Source organism: Schistocerca piceifrons, chromosome 3 (genome assembly GCF_021461385.2).
Source record: "Schistocerca piceifrons isolate TAMUIC-IGC-003096 chromosome 3, iqSchPice1.1, whole genome shotgun sequence".
In the NCBI taxonomy this organism is placed as follows: Eukaryota; Metazoa; Arthropoda; class Insecta; order Orthoptera; family Acrididae; genus Schistocerca; species Schistocerca piceifrons.
The window spans coordinates 416,277,093-416,293,390 of NC_060140.1; the positions used below are offsets into that span (position 1 = coordinate 416,277,093).

Here is a 16,298-nt window from a genome sequence, read left to right on the forward strand (position 1 = left end):
CAATATACTGCTTGGCTCCTTGGTGAAGGTATGTTCTCGAAACTTCAACAAAAGCCCGTACTGCGCTACTGAGTCTCTCTCTTGCAGAGGCTTCCACTGGAGTTTATCTATCATCTCCGTAACGCTTTCGCGATTGCTAAATGATCTTGTAATGAAACGTGCTGCTCTCCGTTGGATTTTCTCTACAGTTATCAACCCTAGGATGTAAGTCTACGTCTAGAACATCACAGCCCTGTTTGTGACACTAAATTTGAAGTCTCTGGTTCAAACCTTCCATTCAACTCAGAACCAGGGTATCATGATCAGTTCTGAGCACAGGGCTACTGACTGTGAGCTTCATTATATGCAGCGAGCAAGGTTTGCCTTTTTAACTGCCTACTAGTCACCCAAAAAACAGCTATTATCTGTACTATGATGCGCCGCAATCAGTATCTGGTTGTCACCTGTTCCCTAAATGGGTGCTAGAACAGTCTGTTCTTGATACATATTGAGAGCACAAGGTGACCCTTCTCAGCCCTTGCTGCCATTTCTGTAATGAGTCCCATTATTTGCCTATGTTCACAATATCTGTGATTCACAGATAGTTACTCTTTTGCTCATCTTTCCCCTAACAAGACACAGCTCCTCCCTCCCTCCCACAAAAGGTGAAGCATGTTACACTTAGTCAGTTTCAGTTTCACACTGCTAGCATCTGACAAACCTCTTGGTAAGGTGGATGGGTGAGGCATCCTGAGTTCTTCCTGATGGCTACCTCCCCTGCACAGAGCCACTAAACCCACTATTCACAGTCAACTCAAAGAGTAGCTACAGCTCTTTGATTTCCTGGAGAAGCTAAAACAAAACGGCTGCATGAAAATGTGAAGAAATTAAAAAGTAATGGTCATTTGACATACAGATTCAAGATGTAGAAAAGACAAAGCAACCTTTGGTGAAACAAAAAGCAAAAACATTAACATTAAGAATGCAAAAGGTATTCCATTGTCGAAAACAGAAAAGAGGCAGATAGGTGGAAAGAGTACTCTGAAGGCCTCTACAAAAAAAAAAAGGAAGTGTCTAATGACATAACAGACAAAGAAATGGGAGTCAATTTAGAAGATGTAGGGGACCCAGCATTAAAAGCAGTTTAACAGAGCTTTGGAAGACTTGCAGTCAAATAAGGCAGAAAGTATAGATAACATTCCTTTGGAATTTCTACACTTATTGGGGGAAGTGGCAGTCAAATAACCATTTAAGTTGGGTTGTAGGATATGTGAGACTGGCGACATACCATTACACTTCCAGAAAAATATAATCCACACAAACCCTAGGATGGAAAGTGCAAATCAATGCTAGATTTATAACAAAATCAGCTTAAACAGCTCATGCATACTAGTTACTGACAAGAATAAAACACAGAATAATGGAAAAGCAAGCTTAGTATGTGTTATGATGACAATCAGACTGACTTTGGGAAGACACCTGAGATGTAATTCTAATGTTGCACTTAATAATGGGAGCAAGACTTAAGAAACAACATGTAAAGACCTAGGATGGAACAACATGAATAGAACACGAAGAACAAAGTGCTTGGATTAAACAGGGTGTACAACATGGATGCAGCTTTTATCTGGTACTGTTCAATCGTTACATTAACGAAGCAAAGCCACGATTAAAATAAAGTTTCGAAACAACTGACATCACATCACCAATTGCAATTACTGTATGTTTTCAAGTGGTGTTTAAAAGTAGTATTTGTTTCACAAATAATTGCTACAGTTGAGGACCTTGAATCACCATGTTCAACCAACTGCATAATAAATTAAAGAAAGGTTCATGAGTGGCATTACAGTTCAATACAGTGAAATGATATCACTGATAAAATGCCCAGATGAAAGTGATGAATAATTATAGGATCTGTTGAACTGAATAAACTTTCTAATGAATTGAGAGTAAATCAAATAAATTCTAAAGTAATGACAAGTTATTACATATAATTTCTGGAATTGAATTTTGATCAGCTGTCTGAGCACTATAGCAGGACACTGTACATCTATTATTACTTATTTTTAACTGATTGCACATATAACTTGCTACAAAAAACAAAGAGGGAGATACTATCTAGCTATGTTATGACAATGTGTTAGCTCGTACATAGCATCCAGTGAAGAAGAGTACAATAAAAGGTACGTTTATTGTAAAAGGTGTAAGAATTTTATACAAAAGTTTCAAAATTGTTCAAAAAGCTGCTAACATATGTACACTGTGGAACTATTCAAGTATCAGCGTGCATAATGAAAATCGTACTCTGCAAGCAGTTTCTGAATCACATCACAGTCTTTTTGAAATGTCTATCACTCATGGTATGGAGGTGGTGCAAACGAACAAAGAAATTTGTGATCACATCCTGTAGCATCTCAATGGAAATGGATTCTGATGCCACACAGATTGCTGATTCACATTCGCTCAGGATGGTGGGATGATTCTGGTAGACAGTGTCTTTCAATGTGCCCCACAAAAAGTAGTCATAGGGAGTCATATCGGGCAAATACGAAGGTCAGTCCATCCCCACACCAGATCCAATGCAATGACTCCATTGCCAAGATATTCATCAAGAAACAAACATCTGTTTGGCACGATGTTGTCTGGCCCCACTTTGCATGAACCATCTATGTTAGCTGGGTGATGACAAATTGTTCCAAAATTGCAATGCAATGTTCACTAGCAATCATTTCATGCATGAAAAAAGGGCCAAAAATGCCTCTGCTGCGTACTGCAGCCCAAGTAGTAACTTTGGGTGAATATAGTGGTTTTGCTTCACACACATAGGGTTTTTCAGAACCCAAAAATTGCCAGTTTTGTTTATTCACGACTCATTGCAGGTGTAAGTACGCCACATCTGTGAACCAGATGTAGCCAATATCAAATCCTTGATTACCAAATTGTTTGAATCTGGTTCGCAAAGTCAGGCCTGTCAGACAGGTTATACAGGTACGGCCTGGTGGCTTTGGATTTTGAATGGAAATGTCTAAGCTCTGTTCCAGCATTTTATGCATGCTGGAATGTCTCAGGCCAGTCTCTGCTGCAATACTGCAGATGAATCTCCTTGGATTTTGCTGAATAATTCCAAAAACTGTGCTGACATTTTCAGGAATAACTACAGTTTGTCTGAGACAACACTCCCCATTAGATCTTCAGCCACACCGCCTGTCCTTTGGAATTTGGCAAAAAGCTTGCAAATCACATCTGGTCCTTTTGGAACATTAAATTGTATTTGAGAACTATGCTTTGTTGCCACAGGACTGCGCTATGACCTGTTGTTCAACAAAATACATGATTTCAACCTCTTCCTTTGGTAAACTAAGTTCCTTTCACATTGCAATGATGGAACTGATCACTCTGAGCTGCAGCACACTATTTATGGGCACTATGTATTGCAATGAAAGTGCACCTGTTAGCAGAATTTTGAACTATTTCAAACCTTCTGTATAAAATTCTTACAGCTTTCACAATAAACATACCGCTTGTTGCACTCATTTGTCGATCTTAGTTTTTGAGATATTTAATTTTGAAATCAGGAACTCCTTTGATGGACACCATGTAAATAACAACTACTGTACATTTCTTACAGTAAAAAGTTAGGGTGTTGGCATAACTTTGTTTGAAAGACAGTAATGAGGAGCAGCAGAAATGAGATTAGTGATAAATGTTAACATCAAAATTGGGAACCATGAAGTAATGAAGTGAAGGAATTCAGCTGTCTTGGAAGCAAAACAACAAATAATTGATTATGCAAGGAACACATGAAAAGCATACTATCACAGGCAAAATGAGTATGCCTGGCCAAAAGAAGCCTGCTAGTACTAAACATTTATGTCCTGATTGGAAACTGGCAAACACTGCCAAGACAATGAGCAGGAAAAGATGGAAATAGTGTCATCACATAAGCATGTTTCACTAAGAAAACGACAGATACCACCTATGGGAAAATGAAAGAGGGCTTAGGAGAAAAGAGAAGCTGTACAAATATCAAGAGCTCAGATGGAAAACCAGTCCTAAACAACGAACAGAAAGCTGAAAAGCACATGGAGTGTACAGAGGGTCTGCACAAGAAGTTCCTACACTACAACTGAGGGGAAACACTTTTTGGAACAAATGCCATATTCATGCCAAAATCTGCAGAATGTATAATTGAAGCTTGCAACTGTTGATGTCCTATGAAATATGTCATGCATGTTTCCAAAATTCTGAAGAATCTCAGAAATATACATTCAGTCATGTAGATATACATATATTGAAATTGGGGGCATGACCGTCCACCAAATAAGGATACTATGGCCAAAATTTGTAAAAAGTAAAGTAGTTTACAACTGATGAAACAGCAGCAACTTTGTGTGGCACTTACAAACATTCTAAAATGCACAACATATCACAATACACACAAGCCTTGACATGATCACTGAAATATGAAGAAGAAATGACACGAAAATGCAATTAGTTTGTATGTAAAATTTTAGAATCAAGAATTTTGAAGTGAATCTGACACACGTCATCTCACACAAAGGAAAGACTAGATGATGGCTTAAAAGACTAGATGATGTCTTATATGCATACACATTATAAAAATGTATGTATGAGGAACGTGAGAAAAGAAATGAGACTGATTTTTTTTATTCACCAGTTTTTATTTTGTTGAGACAACAGTACTAACCCCTTTAAAGTAATTTCCTCTGGCAGCTATACACCAGCAGAGTCATTCTTCCCAGTCTTGGTAGCAGCGCTAAAAGATTGCAACTAGTAGGGCCTTTAACATATCAAGCATGTTCTTTTGAATGTTCTCCCCAAAATGGGATTGTTTTAAAACATTTTTCAATTTTGAGAAAAGAAAAAAGTCACAAGGACTCAAATCATGTGAACATGGGGGCTGTGGAACAACAGGAATGGCTTTTGAGGCAAAAATTCTGTGATGGAAGTGGCTGTGTGACATAGGCATTGTTTTGCTCTTTGATTTACTCATTCAAGCTTTTTTTGGCCGAGGAGATGTGTCAGCTGCCACTACTCACTTTGCTGCTTTGCCTCGGGATCATACTCAAAACCCTAGGATTCATCGCCTGCGATTGCACGACTGAACCATTCATGGTCATTGGCAGTCCTCCCAAGAATATCAATACATGTTTCTTCAATAGTCCTCCTGCTCAGATGTGGGTTTTTTGGGCACTATTTTGGCACAAATCCTACGAAAGTGCAAAACTTCAGTCAAAATTTGCTGTACAGTGAAAGCATTTAACAGGTCAAACATCATCCCTATTGTTAAATGTCTGTCTGATCCCACAAGAGCACACACATATTTGATATTATCATTGGTTTCTGACATTGAAAGTCCCCCTTGGTGAGGTTTACCTTCAACATATTCTCAGACTTCCAAAAATGATTTGTGCCAGTGAAAAGCTTTTGCTCTTGATAAGGACTTTTCCTGAAAGGACTGTTTCAACTTTTCAATTGTCACACATGCAGATTTGCCAATAACACAAAATTTGATGACATAACATTGCTCTAAATTCTGGTGTTCTATTTTTGTAATGCAGAACAAAAACACAGCTTCACTGTTGGCACTCTCAAAAATCACACAATGGCTGTACGGAGCTGAAACAGACTGACAACCTATGAGGTAGAACAACACAGCATTGCCAGATCACTTGCAGTGTTGTCACTCTTATTACTTTTCTCACGTGACTTCTTATGTATGTACCACATTCTTCTCCTAAAATACTGGACCAATTTGAACCAAACTTGGTACACATATAATTTACTGTCTGGAAAGAAGCACTGTAGGTAAAGAACCACCTAGCTGTCAAAGGGGTGAGGATTAAAAAGAAAGGGTAGCCCATGCTGTGCAAACATCCACACATTATTCACACAGTATTTGAGAGTGAGAGCACTTACTTACTTGCAACGAACTTCACACATAATTTCAAACCTTTATGAAACTTTTTCTCACCACTGACACACCCCACAAAATGATGAAAGGAAAAAAGTTTATCACTTATCACATTTTTGTTGTTCATGCAGTAAAACTGCCACATAAGTTTACAAACTTCAAGTTTACATGGAGATGGAGAAAAACAGTGCAGTATCGTTCCTGGATGTGTTGGTACAGAGAAAGGACAATGGTATCATGACTCATGCTATGAACCATAAACGTACACTCATGGACTTACACTTACAGGCCACCTGCCCCCCATCCTTCACAACAAAGTGGCATGCTTAGGACATTGGTCCACAGAGCACAAGCCAAATCGGATTCTGACAGCTTATCTGATGATCTCTGCCGCCTCCATACTGAACTTTTAGAGAACGGATATTCTGAATGGGAGATTCCCTGTGCCTTATGCCGGGCATGTACTAGACAAAGTGAGGAGCTGGGAGAAAATAAAGAACAATGAAGAATGATCACTTTGCCATACGTCAACAGTGTTTCCTAGAAAATAGGAAGTTCATCCACCAACAAAACTCAGAGCCCTTTTAGGCTCAATGAAAAATGACCTTGGTTTAAGAAGGCCAGATGCCTAAACATTTCCCTGTAGCTGTTGGATGTAATACACTGGACAAACCTGTCGCACTGTGAAGGACAGACGTGTCTAATATACACACACACGTATGGAACAACCAGACAAATCTGCAATGGTGGAGCACTGCCTCAGTACAGGAAATTGTATAGAAAACAAAAACCACTGAAGTTCTGTCAATGACATCATCATATCGGGACAGTGTTATTTAAGAAGCAGTGGAAATTCGCAGCTTCTCTAATTTGCTTGACAGGGACACAGGATACCACCTCAGCACGGCATGGGATCCAGCACTGGCCATGTTAAAATCACAGTGAAAACAAAGAAGAACTGTTGATCGCACAAGGGACGACGCTGTAGTGGCAACAGGTATCTGGCTGACAATGGCGAGGATGGGCACAAGCCAGCATGCGTACCTATTTCGGCAGGCGGCTCCCAACAGAGGCTGCTGGGGTGGCCGACGGCACTGCAGCGTATTCACAGCCTCTGTGAATGCATTCATTGTCTGACAGTTTGCATAGATGTCCTCTCTTGCAACTGATCTGCACATCTGCACTAATGGTCACTGAAATTTGGCTAGTTCATGCATGTGCAGTTTCTTCTATGACTGTCATAAATAGAAGGTTTCGGTCGCAGCCTGAGCAGTGTGTTCACTGCATCTGGAGATATCGGTCAGTTTTGTGGATGAAATACTGTGGAATTTTTACGACAACATCCGATGTCTTATATGAGAATCATAGTTTCACCGATGTTATCAATGGACTACTCTTTCTTTGTAAAATACAAAGTCACTTTCGGTAGTTTCTTCACAAATTCAGCTGCTTCTCTCAGTGCTCTTCTTTCGCTCACACAATGGCAAATTTACTCACTTGATGGGATTCCATTTTAAGTCACTATACGAGAAATGAAACTCAAATATGAGTTACGTACTAATTTATTAGATTATGATACGCAGTTTCACCCCATTTACTAACCACAGCCAATGTGCATGAATTAACAGTTCCATTCTATGACAATAGATTAGCTATTAAAGCAGCAAACAAAAGAAGGATGGGGTGAGGAGTGAGTGTATTTCACAGTGCACAAATGTGTTTGAAGTAAACGATCTATTATTGCACAATATTACAATGCATGTGAAGTTACAAAGAATGATGCAGCGTTCCTTCAGACATGCATGCAAGTCCCAAGGAACACTGCACTTTTGTTCTTAACAACACGGACACTGCAAAATTGTATTTATTTGCTGACAGCAGGCACCAATTTACAATTAAAATGTCCTCCTCTGTATGGAAATTACATAGTATGTGTGCGAGTGCAGGTCGTGATGTAGGAATGACAACACATGGAAATTTGGACCTGGCCACAGATAGCCAATCCTGGTCTGGCACACACTCACAACTGCAAGTACATTTCATGTACCTATTATTGTGGTCAAAAACTTTTACCCAACTCAACGCATACAGGACACATAAACAGAAGGAACTTGTGATCTTAAAGGAACATAGCCTATTGTACATCTATTGGACTAGAACCGGGTATTCTATAGTCACATGAGACTGGAGAACACTTCTACTCAATGGGAAAATATGAATAACTATTTTTATGTACTATACTCAATCTTCTTTTTTAACACTGATTTATGCCAGTTTATTAAGATGGTGGCTGTAACAAACTAAGAAATTTGTTTTCAATATAATGGAAGGAAACATTCCACGTGGGAAAAATTATATATAAATACAAAGATGAGGTGACTTACCGAACAAAAACGCTGGCAGGTCGATAGACACACAAACAAACACAAACATACACACAAAATTCAAGCTTTCGCAACAAATTGTTGCCTCATCAGGAAAGAGGGAAGGAGAGGGGAAGACGAAAGGAAGTGGGTTTTAAAGGAGAGGGTAAGGAGTCATTCCAATCCCGGGAGCGGAAAGACTTACCTTAGGGGGAAAAAAGGACAGGTATACACTCGCACACACGCACATATCCATCCACACATACAGACACAAGCAGACATATTTAAAGACAAAGAGTTTGGGCAGAGATGTCAGTCAAGGCAGAAGTGTAGAGGCAAAGAAGTTGTTGAAAGACAGGTGAGGTATGAGTGGCGGCAACTTGAAATTAGCGGAGATTGAGGCCTGGCGGATGGCGAGAAGAGAGGATATACTGAAGGGCAAGTTCCCATCTCCGGAGTTCGGATAGGTTGGTGTTGGTGGGAAGTATCCAGATAACCCGGACGGTGTAACACTGTGCCAAGATGTGCTGGCCGTGCACCAAGGCATGTTTAGCCACAGGGTGATCCTCATTACCAACAAACACTGTCTGCCTGTGTCCATTCATGCGAATGGACAGTTTGTTGCTGGTCATTCCCACATAGAATGCGTCACAGTGTAGACAGGTCAGTTGGTAAATCACGTGGGTGCTTTCACACGTGGCTCTGCCTTTGATCGTGTACACCTTCCGGGTTACAGGACTGGAGTAGGTAGTGGTGGGAGGGTGCATGGGACAGGTTTTGCATCGGGGGCGGTTACAAGGATAGGAGCCAGAGGGTAGGGAAGGTGGTTTGGGGATTTCATAGGGATGAACTAACAGGTTACGAAGGTTAGGTGGACGGCGGAAAGACACTCTTGGCGGAGTGGGGAGGATTTCATGAAGGATGGATCTCATTTCAGGGCAGGATTTGAGGAAGTCGTATCCCTGCTGGAGAGCCACATTCAGAGTCTGGTCCAGTCCCGGAAAGTATCCTGTCACAAGTGGGGCACTTTTGTGGTTCTTCTGTGGGGGATTCTGGGTTTGAGGGGACGAGGAAGTGGCTCTGGTTATTTGCTTCTGTACCAGGTCGGGAGGGTAGTTGCGGGATGCGAAAGCTGTTTTCAGGTTGTTGGTGTAATGATTCAGGGATTCCGGACTGGAGCAGATTCGTTTGCCACGAAGACCTAGGCTGTAGGGAAGGGACCGTTTGATGTGGAATGGGTGGCAGCTGTCATAATGGAGGTACTGTTGCTTGTTGGTGGGTTTGATGTGGACAGACGTGTGAAGTTGGCCATTGGACAGGTGGAGGTCAACGTCAAGGAAAGTGGCATGGGATTTGGAGTAGGACCAGGTGAAACTGATGGAACCAAAGGAGTTGAGGTTGGAGAGGAAATTCTGGAGTTCTTCTTCACTGTGAGTCCAGATCATGAAGATGTCATCAATAAATCTGTACCAAACTTTGGGTTGGCAGACTTGGGTAACCAAGAAGGCTTCCTCTAAGCGACCCATGAATAGGTTGGCGTACGAGGGGGCCATCCTGGTACCCATGGCTGTTCCCTTTAATTGTTGGTATGTCTGGCCTTCAAAAGTGAAGAAGTTGTGGGTCAGGATGAAGCTGGCTAAGGTGATGAGGAAAGAGGTTTTAGGTAGGGTGGCAGGTGATCGGCGTGAAAGGAAATGCTCCATCGCAGCGAGGCCCTGGACGTGCGGAATATTTGTGTATAAGGACGTGGCATCAATGGTTACAAGGATGGTTTCCGGGGGTAACAGATTGGGTAAGGATTCCAGGCGTTCAAGGAAGTGGTTGGTGTCCTTGATGAAGGATGGGAGACTGCATGTAATGGGTTGAAGGTGTTGATCTACGTAGGCAGAGATACGTTCTGTGGTAACCAGCTACAATGGGGCGGCCGGGATGATTGGGTTTGTGGATTTTAGGAAGAAGGTAGAAGGTAGGGGTGCGGGGTGTCGGTGGGGTCAGGAGGTTGATGGAGTCAGGTGAAAGGTTTTGCAGGGGGCCTAAGGTTCTGAGGATTCCTTGAAGCTCCGCCTGGACATCGGGAATGGGGTTACCTTGGCAAACTTTGTATGTGGTGTTGTCTGAAAGCTGACGCAGTCCCTCAGCCACATACTCCCGACGATCAAGTACCACGGTCGTGGAACCCTTGTCTGCCGGAAGAATGATGATGGATCGGTCAGCCTTCAGATCACGGATAGCCTGGGCTTCAGCAGTGGTGGGATACGACTTCCTCAAATCCTGCCCTGAAATGAGATCCATCCTTCATGAAATCCTCCCCACTCCGCCAAGAGTGTCTTTCCGCCGTCCACCTAACCTTCGTAACCTGTTAGTTCATCCCTATGAAATCCCCAAACCACCTTCCCTACCCTCTGGCTCCTATCCTTGTAACCGCCCCCGATGCAAAACCTGTCCCATGCACCCTCCCACCACTACCTACTCCAGTCCTGTAACCCGGAAGGTGTACACGATCAAAGGCAGAGCCACGTGTGAAAGCACCCACGTGATTTACCAACTGACCTGTCTACACTGTGACGCATTCTATGTGGGAATGACCAGCAACAAACTGTCCATTCGCATGAATGGACACAGGCAGACAGTGTTTGTTGGTAATGAGGATCACCCTGTGGCTAAACATGCCTTGGTGCACGGCCAGCACATCTTGGCACAGTGTTACACCGTCCGGGTTATCTGGATACTTCCCACCAACACCAACCTATCCGAACTCCGGAGATGGGAACTTGCCCTTCAGTATATCCTCTCTTCTCGTCATCCGCCAGGCCTCAATCTCCGCTAATTTCAAGTTGCCGCCACTCATACCTCACCTGTCTTTCAACAACTTCTTTGCCTCTACACTTCTGCCTTGACTGACATCTCTGCCCAAACTCTTTGTCTTTAAATATGTCTGCTTGTGTCTGTATGTGTGGATGGATATGTGCGTGTGTGCGAGTGTATACCTGTCCTTTTTTCCCCCTAAGGTAAGTCTTTCCGCTCCCGGGATTGGAATGACTCCTTACCCTCTCCTTTAAAACCCACTTCCTTTCGTCTTCCACTCTCCTTCCCTCTTTCCTGATGAGGCAACAATTTGTTGCGAAAGCTTGAATTTTGTGTGTATGTTTGTGTTTGTTTGTGTGTCTATCGACCTGCCAGCGTTTTTGTTCGGTAAGTCACCTCATCTTTGTATTTATATATAAGAAATTTGTTTCATATTTTTGGTCCTATTTTATCTTATGATGATGATGATCAGAGTGAAAGACCTTCATCCACATGAGGCCCCAGGTCTACGACTCCCATAAGGACCCCCACCACACCCTTAATCTGGTCCTCAGTCTGTAGGAATAGCACCACTGGGAGACTGTGAATGAACAGGTCGCACCTGGAGGCTTGCTCAGCTAGTCTTATGGTTAGGACAACCTCTCGTGATTGGCGGGAAATCCAGGGCCGAGTCCTAAACTGGCACCTATTTTCAATTTCTACTAGATATTCACTGGTTCAGATTGTTTTTAGGTGAGTGTGGGGTGGGTCAGGTATGTCCTCATAAACATCTTTTGGAATAAAAAAGAAAACAGAGGATTTCGGGAAGAGAATACTATGTTGCTACAGAATTGTATGTACAGTATTACGTTCCAAAATAAAAGCATTTGTAGATTGCCTAGTAATTTTGCAACTGAGCAGCAGTTTTGCAAAGTATTTTCTTTTCCCTTTTCTTTTGACTGGAACAACAGTATGGGGTGGGAGCAGCAAAATTTTACATTTCAGATGATTACCTATTGTTAAGGGCCTCTTTACTATACAGGGTGAATCAAAAACTTGAACCACAAACATTGTGGAAATGGAAAGTGTCACTGATGTGCAGCTTTCACAGAATGGATTGGTACTCAGAGGCTCATACTGTTATCCAATCAACAAATTACAATAATATTTGGAAAGCGCAGTTTTTGTACAAACATAGACTTATTTTAAATGAACAATGCCTACTGACATTAACAAACTAAAAGTAGGGTAAATTAGAATGTCAGTAGTGTTTGTTCTAAATTCCAGTGTAAGTGTTTAACGAGATATTGTATTTTGAAAAGCTTCCTCACTGATATTTGTTTGGGCTACATTCAACCTGCGTAGTTGGTAGGTATGATGTTCAATGTTGTTATGTTTGCTTAGAGAGAGAGAGAGAGAGAGAGAGAGAGAGAGAGAGAGAGAGAGAGAGAGAGAGTGTGTGTGTGTGTGTGTGTGTGTGTGTGTGTGTGTGTTTTCCTTGAGTGCACTGCGACTTGCTAGTCAGTCAGTGTGTGACAGCCCAAGCAGCAGGTCATTAGAGGACGATGGGATTCACCAACACAGAAAAAGCGAACATGCTCATGGTGTATGGAGAATATAGGAAGAATGCAGTTTGTTCTTGTAAGTTGTATGCAGCAACATATCCCTTTAAACATGAACCATCTCCGCAATTATTTACCAACCTCTTCAACCAATTACATGAAAGTTATAGTGTAATGCCTAGGCAATGTGACAGAAGGAAACAAGTGATGACAGAAGAGGGGGAAATAAATGTTCTTTCTACTGTTGCAGGTAATTCTCATGTTAGCTCCCAAGCAATCAAACGAGGAAGCGGCACGAGTCAAGCAAGTGTCCTACGCATTCGCCATCGACGTAGGTTCTACCCCTATCACATCTCTCTCCACCAAAGGCTGCACAGAAATGATTATGAGAATGATGTTAACTTCTGTATATGGGCATTCAGATGGAATACTCCAGACATATCAAGTATCTTGTATACTGATGGAGCTACATTTTCCAATTATTGCCAGGTAAACCACTGACATATACACTATTGGTCTGCTGACAATCCACACTGGCTTCATCAAGTGGAACGTCAGCATCCACTGTGTGTAAACGAGTGGTGTGGGATAGAGAAATATCAGCTCATAGGTCTGTTTTTCATAAAAGGATTGTTGAACATGCACAAATATCATAGCCTCCCAACAGACTTTCTCCCACTGATGCTAAACCTGCAGACTAGGAGGAACCTGTGGTATCAGCATGATGTTGTCCAGCCCATAGTGCACAAAGTACTACAGCATGTCATAACGAATTATTTCCAAATCGTTGGATTGGACACTGAGGACTCGTACCATGGCCACTCATTTTCCAGATTTGACACCTGCAGACTTTTTTCTGTGGGAAAAGCTGAAAGACACTGTCTACAAGGACATACCAACCACACCCAATGACATGCAACGCAGCCTGCTCAGATATCTCCACTGAAATGCTGGTATGTGTACAGCAGTTGTTCCATACCAGACTGGAAGCGCATATAGCCACTTCTGGTAGCCATTTTGAACACAATCCATGGTGGTCAGCTTTCTCATTACTGGTCAGAATCCACATAATTGGTGTATCCACCTGTCTTGTTTTTTAGTGTGTGCTACCACATAATATTGTACTTTGCTGACTAACAGTATGAGCCAGTGACTGCCAATCCATTCTGTAAAAACTGCACATCAATAGTACTTTTGATTTTCACTACATTTGCAGTGCAAGTTTTAGGTGATTTGCGCTGTATATACACTATGTGATCAAAGGTATCCAGACACCTGGTTGAAAATGACTTTGAATATCATGGCTCCCTCCATCGGTAATGCTGGAATTCAATATGGTGTTGGTCCACCCTTAGCCTTGATGACAGCTTCCACTCTCACAGGCATACGTTCAGTCACATGCCGGAAGGTTTCTTGGGGAATGGCACCCCATTTTTCATGGAGTGCTGCACTGAGGAGAGGTATTGATGTTGGTCGGTGAGGCATGAAGTCAGCACTCCAAAACATCCCAAAGGCATTCTAAAGGAGTAAGGTCAGGACTCTGCGCAGGCCAGTCCATTACAGGGATGTTATTGTCATGTAACCATTCTGCCACAGGTCATGCATTATGAATAGGTGTTCAATCATGTTGCTAGATGTAACTGCCATCACTGAGTTGCTCTTCAGCAGTGGGACGTAGAAAGGCATTTAAAACATCAATACAGGCCTGTGCTGTGATAGTGCCATGAAAAACAACAAGGGGTGCAAGCCCCCTCCAGGAAAAACATGACCAGACCATAACACCACTGCTTCCGAATTTTACTGTTGGCCCTACACAAGCTGGCAGATAATGTTCACTGGGCATTCATCATACCCATACCCTGCCATAGGATTGCCAGATTGTGTACCATGATTCGCCACTCCACACAATTTTTCTCCACTGTTCAGTCGTTCAATGTTTACACTCTTTTCACCAAGCGAGGTGGTGTTTGGCATTTACCAGCAATATGTGTGGCTTATAAGCAGCCACTAGACCATGAAATCCAAGTTTTCTCACCTCCCGCCTAAGTGTCATAATACTTGCAGTGGATCCTGATGCAATTTGGAATTCCTGTGTGATGGGGTGGATAGACATCTGGCTATTACACATTACAATCACCTTCAACTATCAGCGGTCTCTGTCAGTCAACAGACAAGGTTGGCCTGTATGCTTTTGTGCTGTACATGTCACTTCACATTTCCAATTCACTATCACACCAGAAACAGTGGACCTAGGGATATTTAGGAGTGTGGAAATCTCGTGTACAGACATATGACACAAGTGACACCCAATCACCTGACCACGTTCGAAATCCATAAGTTGCGCAGAGCACCCCATTCTGCTCTCTCATGGTGTCCTATGACTACTGAGGTCACTGATATGGAATACCTGGCAGCACAATACACCTAATATGAAAAACTTATGTTTTTGGGGGTGTCCGGATAGTTTTGATCACATATGTATGTGCATAATTTTGATAATGTACTGATTTTAATAAATTACTTTGTAGCAGGTTGAAAATTATATTTTGGCAATATACTTCACTTTATATATAACATATTATGTATATTTTTATCAAAAAACAAAGATGATGTGACTTACCAAACGAAAGCGCTGGCAGGTCGAAAGACACACAAACAAACACAAACATACACACACACTTCAAGCTTTCGCAACAAACTGTTGCCTCATCAGGAAAGAGGGAAGGAGAGGGAAAGACGAAAGGATGTGGGTTTTAAGGGAGAGGGTAAGGAGTCATTCCAATCCCGGGAGCGGAAAGACTTAGGCCGGTATTACACTCAGTGTAATACCGGCCTAAGTCTTTCCGCTCCCGGGATTGGAATGACTCCTTACCCTCTCCCTTAAAACTCAGATCCTTTCGTCTTTCCCTCGCCTTCCCTCTTTCCTGATGAGGCAACAGTTTGTTGTGAAAGCTTGAATTTTGTGTGTATGTTTGTGTTTGTTTGTGTGTCTTTCGACCTGCCAGCGCTTTCGTTTGGTAAGTCACATCATCTTTGTTTTTTGATAAATTTTTCCCACGTGGAATGTTTCCCTCTATTATATTAATATTATGTATACTTTGTTCTACTGTTTTCACACTAATACTCGTGAAATAGCTCAAACTGAACTTCAGACAATAATAATTCTTACATACCGTAATTGGCTCCACCAAAATTTCAGATAACTGTTTAGCAAGTTGCTGAAAGTACTGGCTTTCACTGCGGAAATCATTTCTTGTAACAGGATCATCTATGCCCAGGCTAAGTAAATAAGACTTGAACCTGACAGTTTCATCTTCAGTGATATCGCCTTGTTTTTCCTAAAGTACAATGTTAACAGTATGAATATAGCTGATGCTTTACAGGAAATACTAGTAAGAACTGAGATACATTAATAAACGTATATTCATTTTTCATTATACTGTCAAAATTTTTACGAGTCCCATTTCTGTGAGTCAAGGATGGAAAACTTACTCTAATTTTTTGAGAAATATTCTTCGATAAATTCACCATGTCCTTTGCCATAACCATTAACTTGTTCAAATCTTGGAAGGCAACACTGATACTTTCATCAGTAGCTTTCTGCTTTTCACTTATACTTCTCTCAATTCCAACAATACCAGTTCGTAGTTTAATATTTGATTGGTGTGCCTGGAA

The 16,298-nt window shown here is 41.8% G+C and overlaps 1 protein-coding gene across 2 annotated transcripts in view; it reads right to left on the reverse strand.

Moving 5' to 3' along the window:
- Nucleotides 1-16,298, reverse strand: part of LOC124789616 (vacuolar protein-sorting-associated protein 36) — a 37,696-nt gene that overhangs the window by 11,982 nt on the left and 9,416 nt on the right. For both annotated transcript variants that reach the window (XM_047257036.1, XM_047257034.1), the window contains exons 4-5: nucleotides 16,116-16,292; nucleotides 15,797-15,961 (exon numbers count right to left, since the gene is read on the reverse strand). In XM_047257036.1, coding sequence (XP_047112992.1) covers nucleotides 15,797-15,961; nucleotides 16,116-16,292 — 342 coding nt within the window. The remainder of the gene's footprint in view (nucleotides 1-15,796; nucleotides 15,962-16,115; nucleotides 16,293-16,298) is intronic.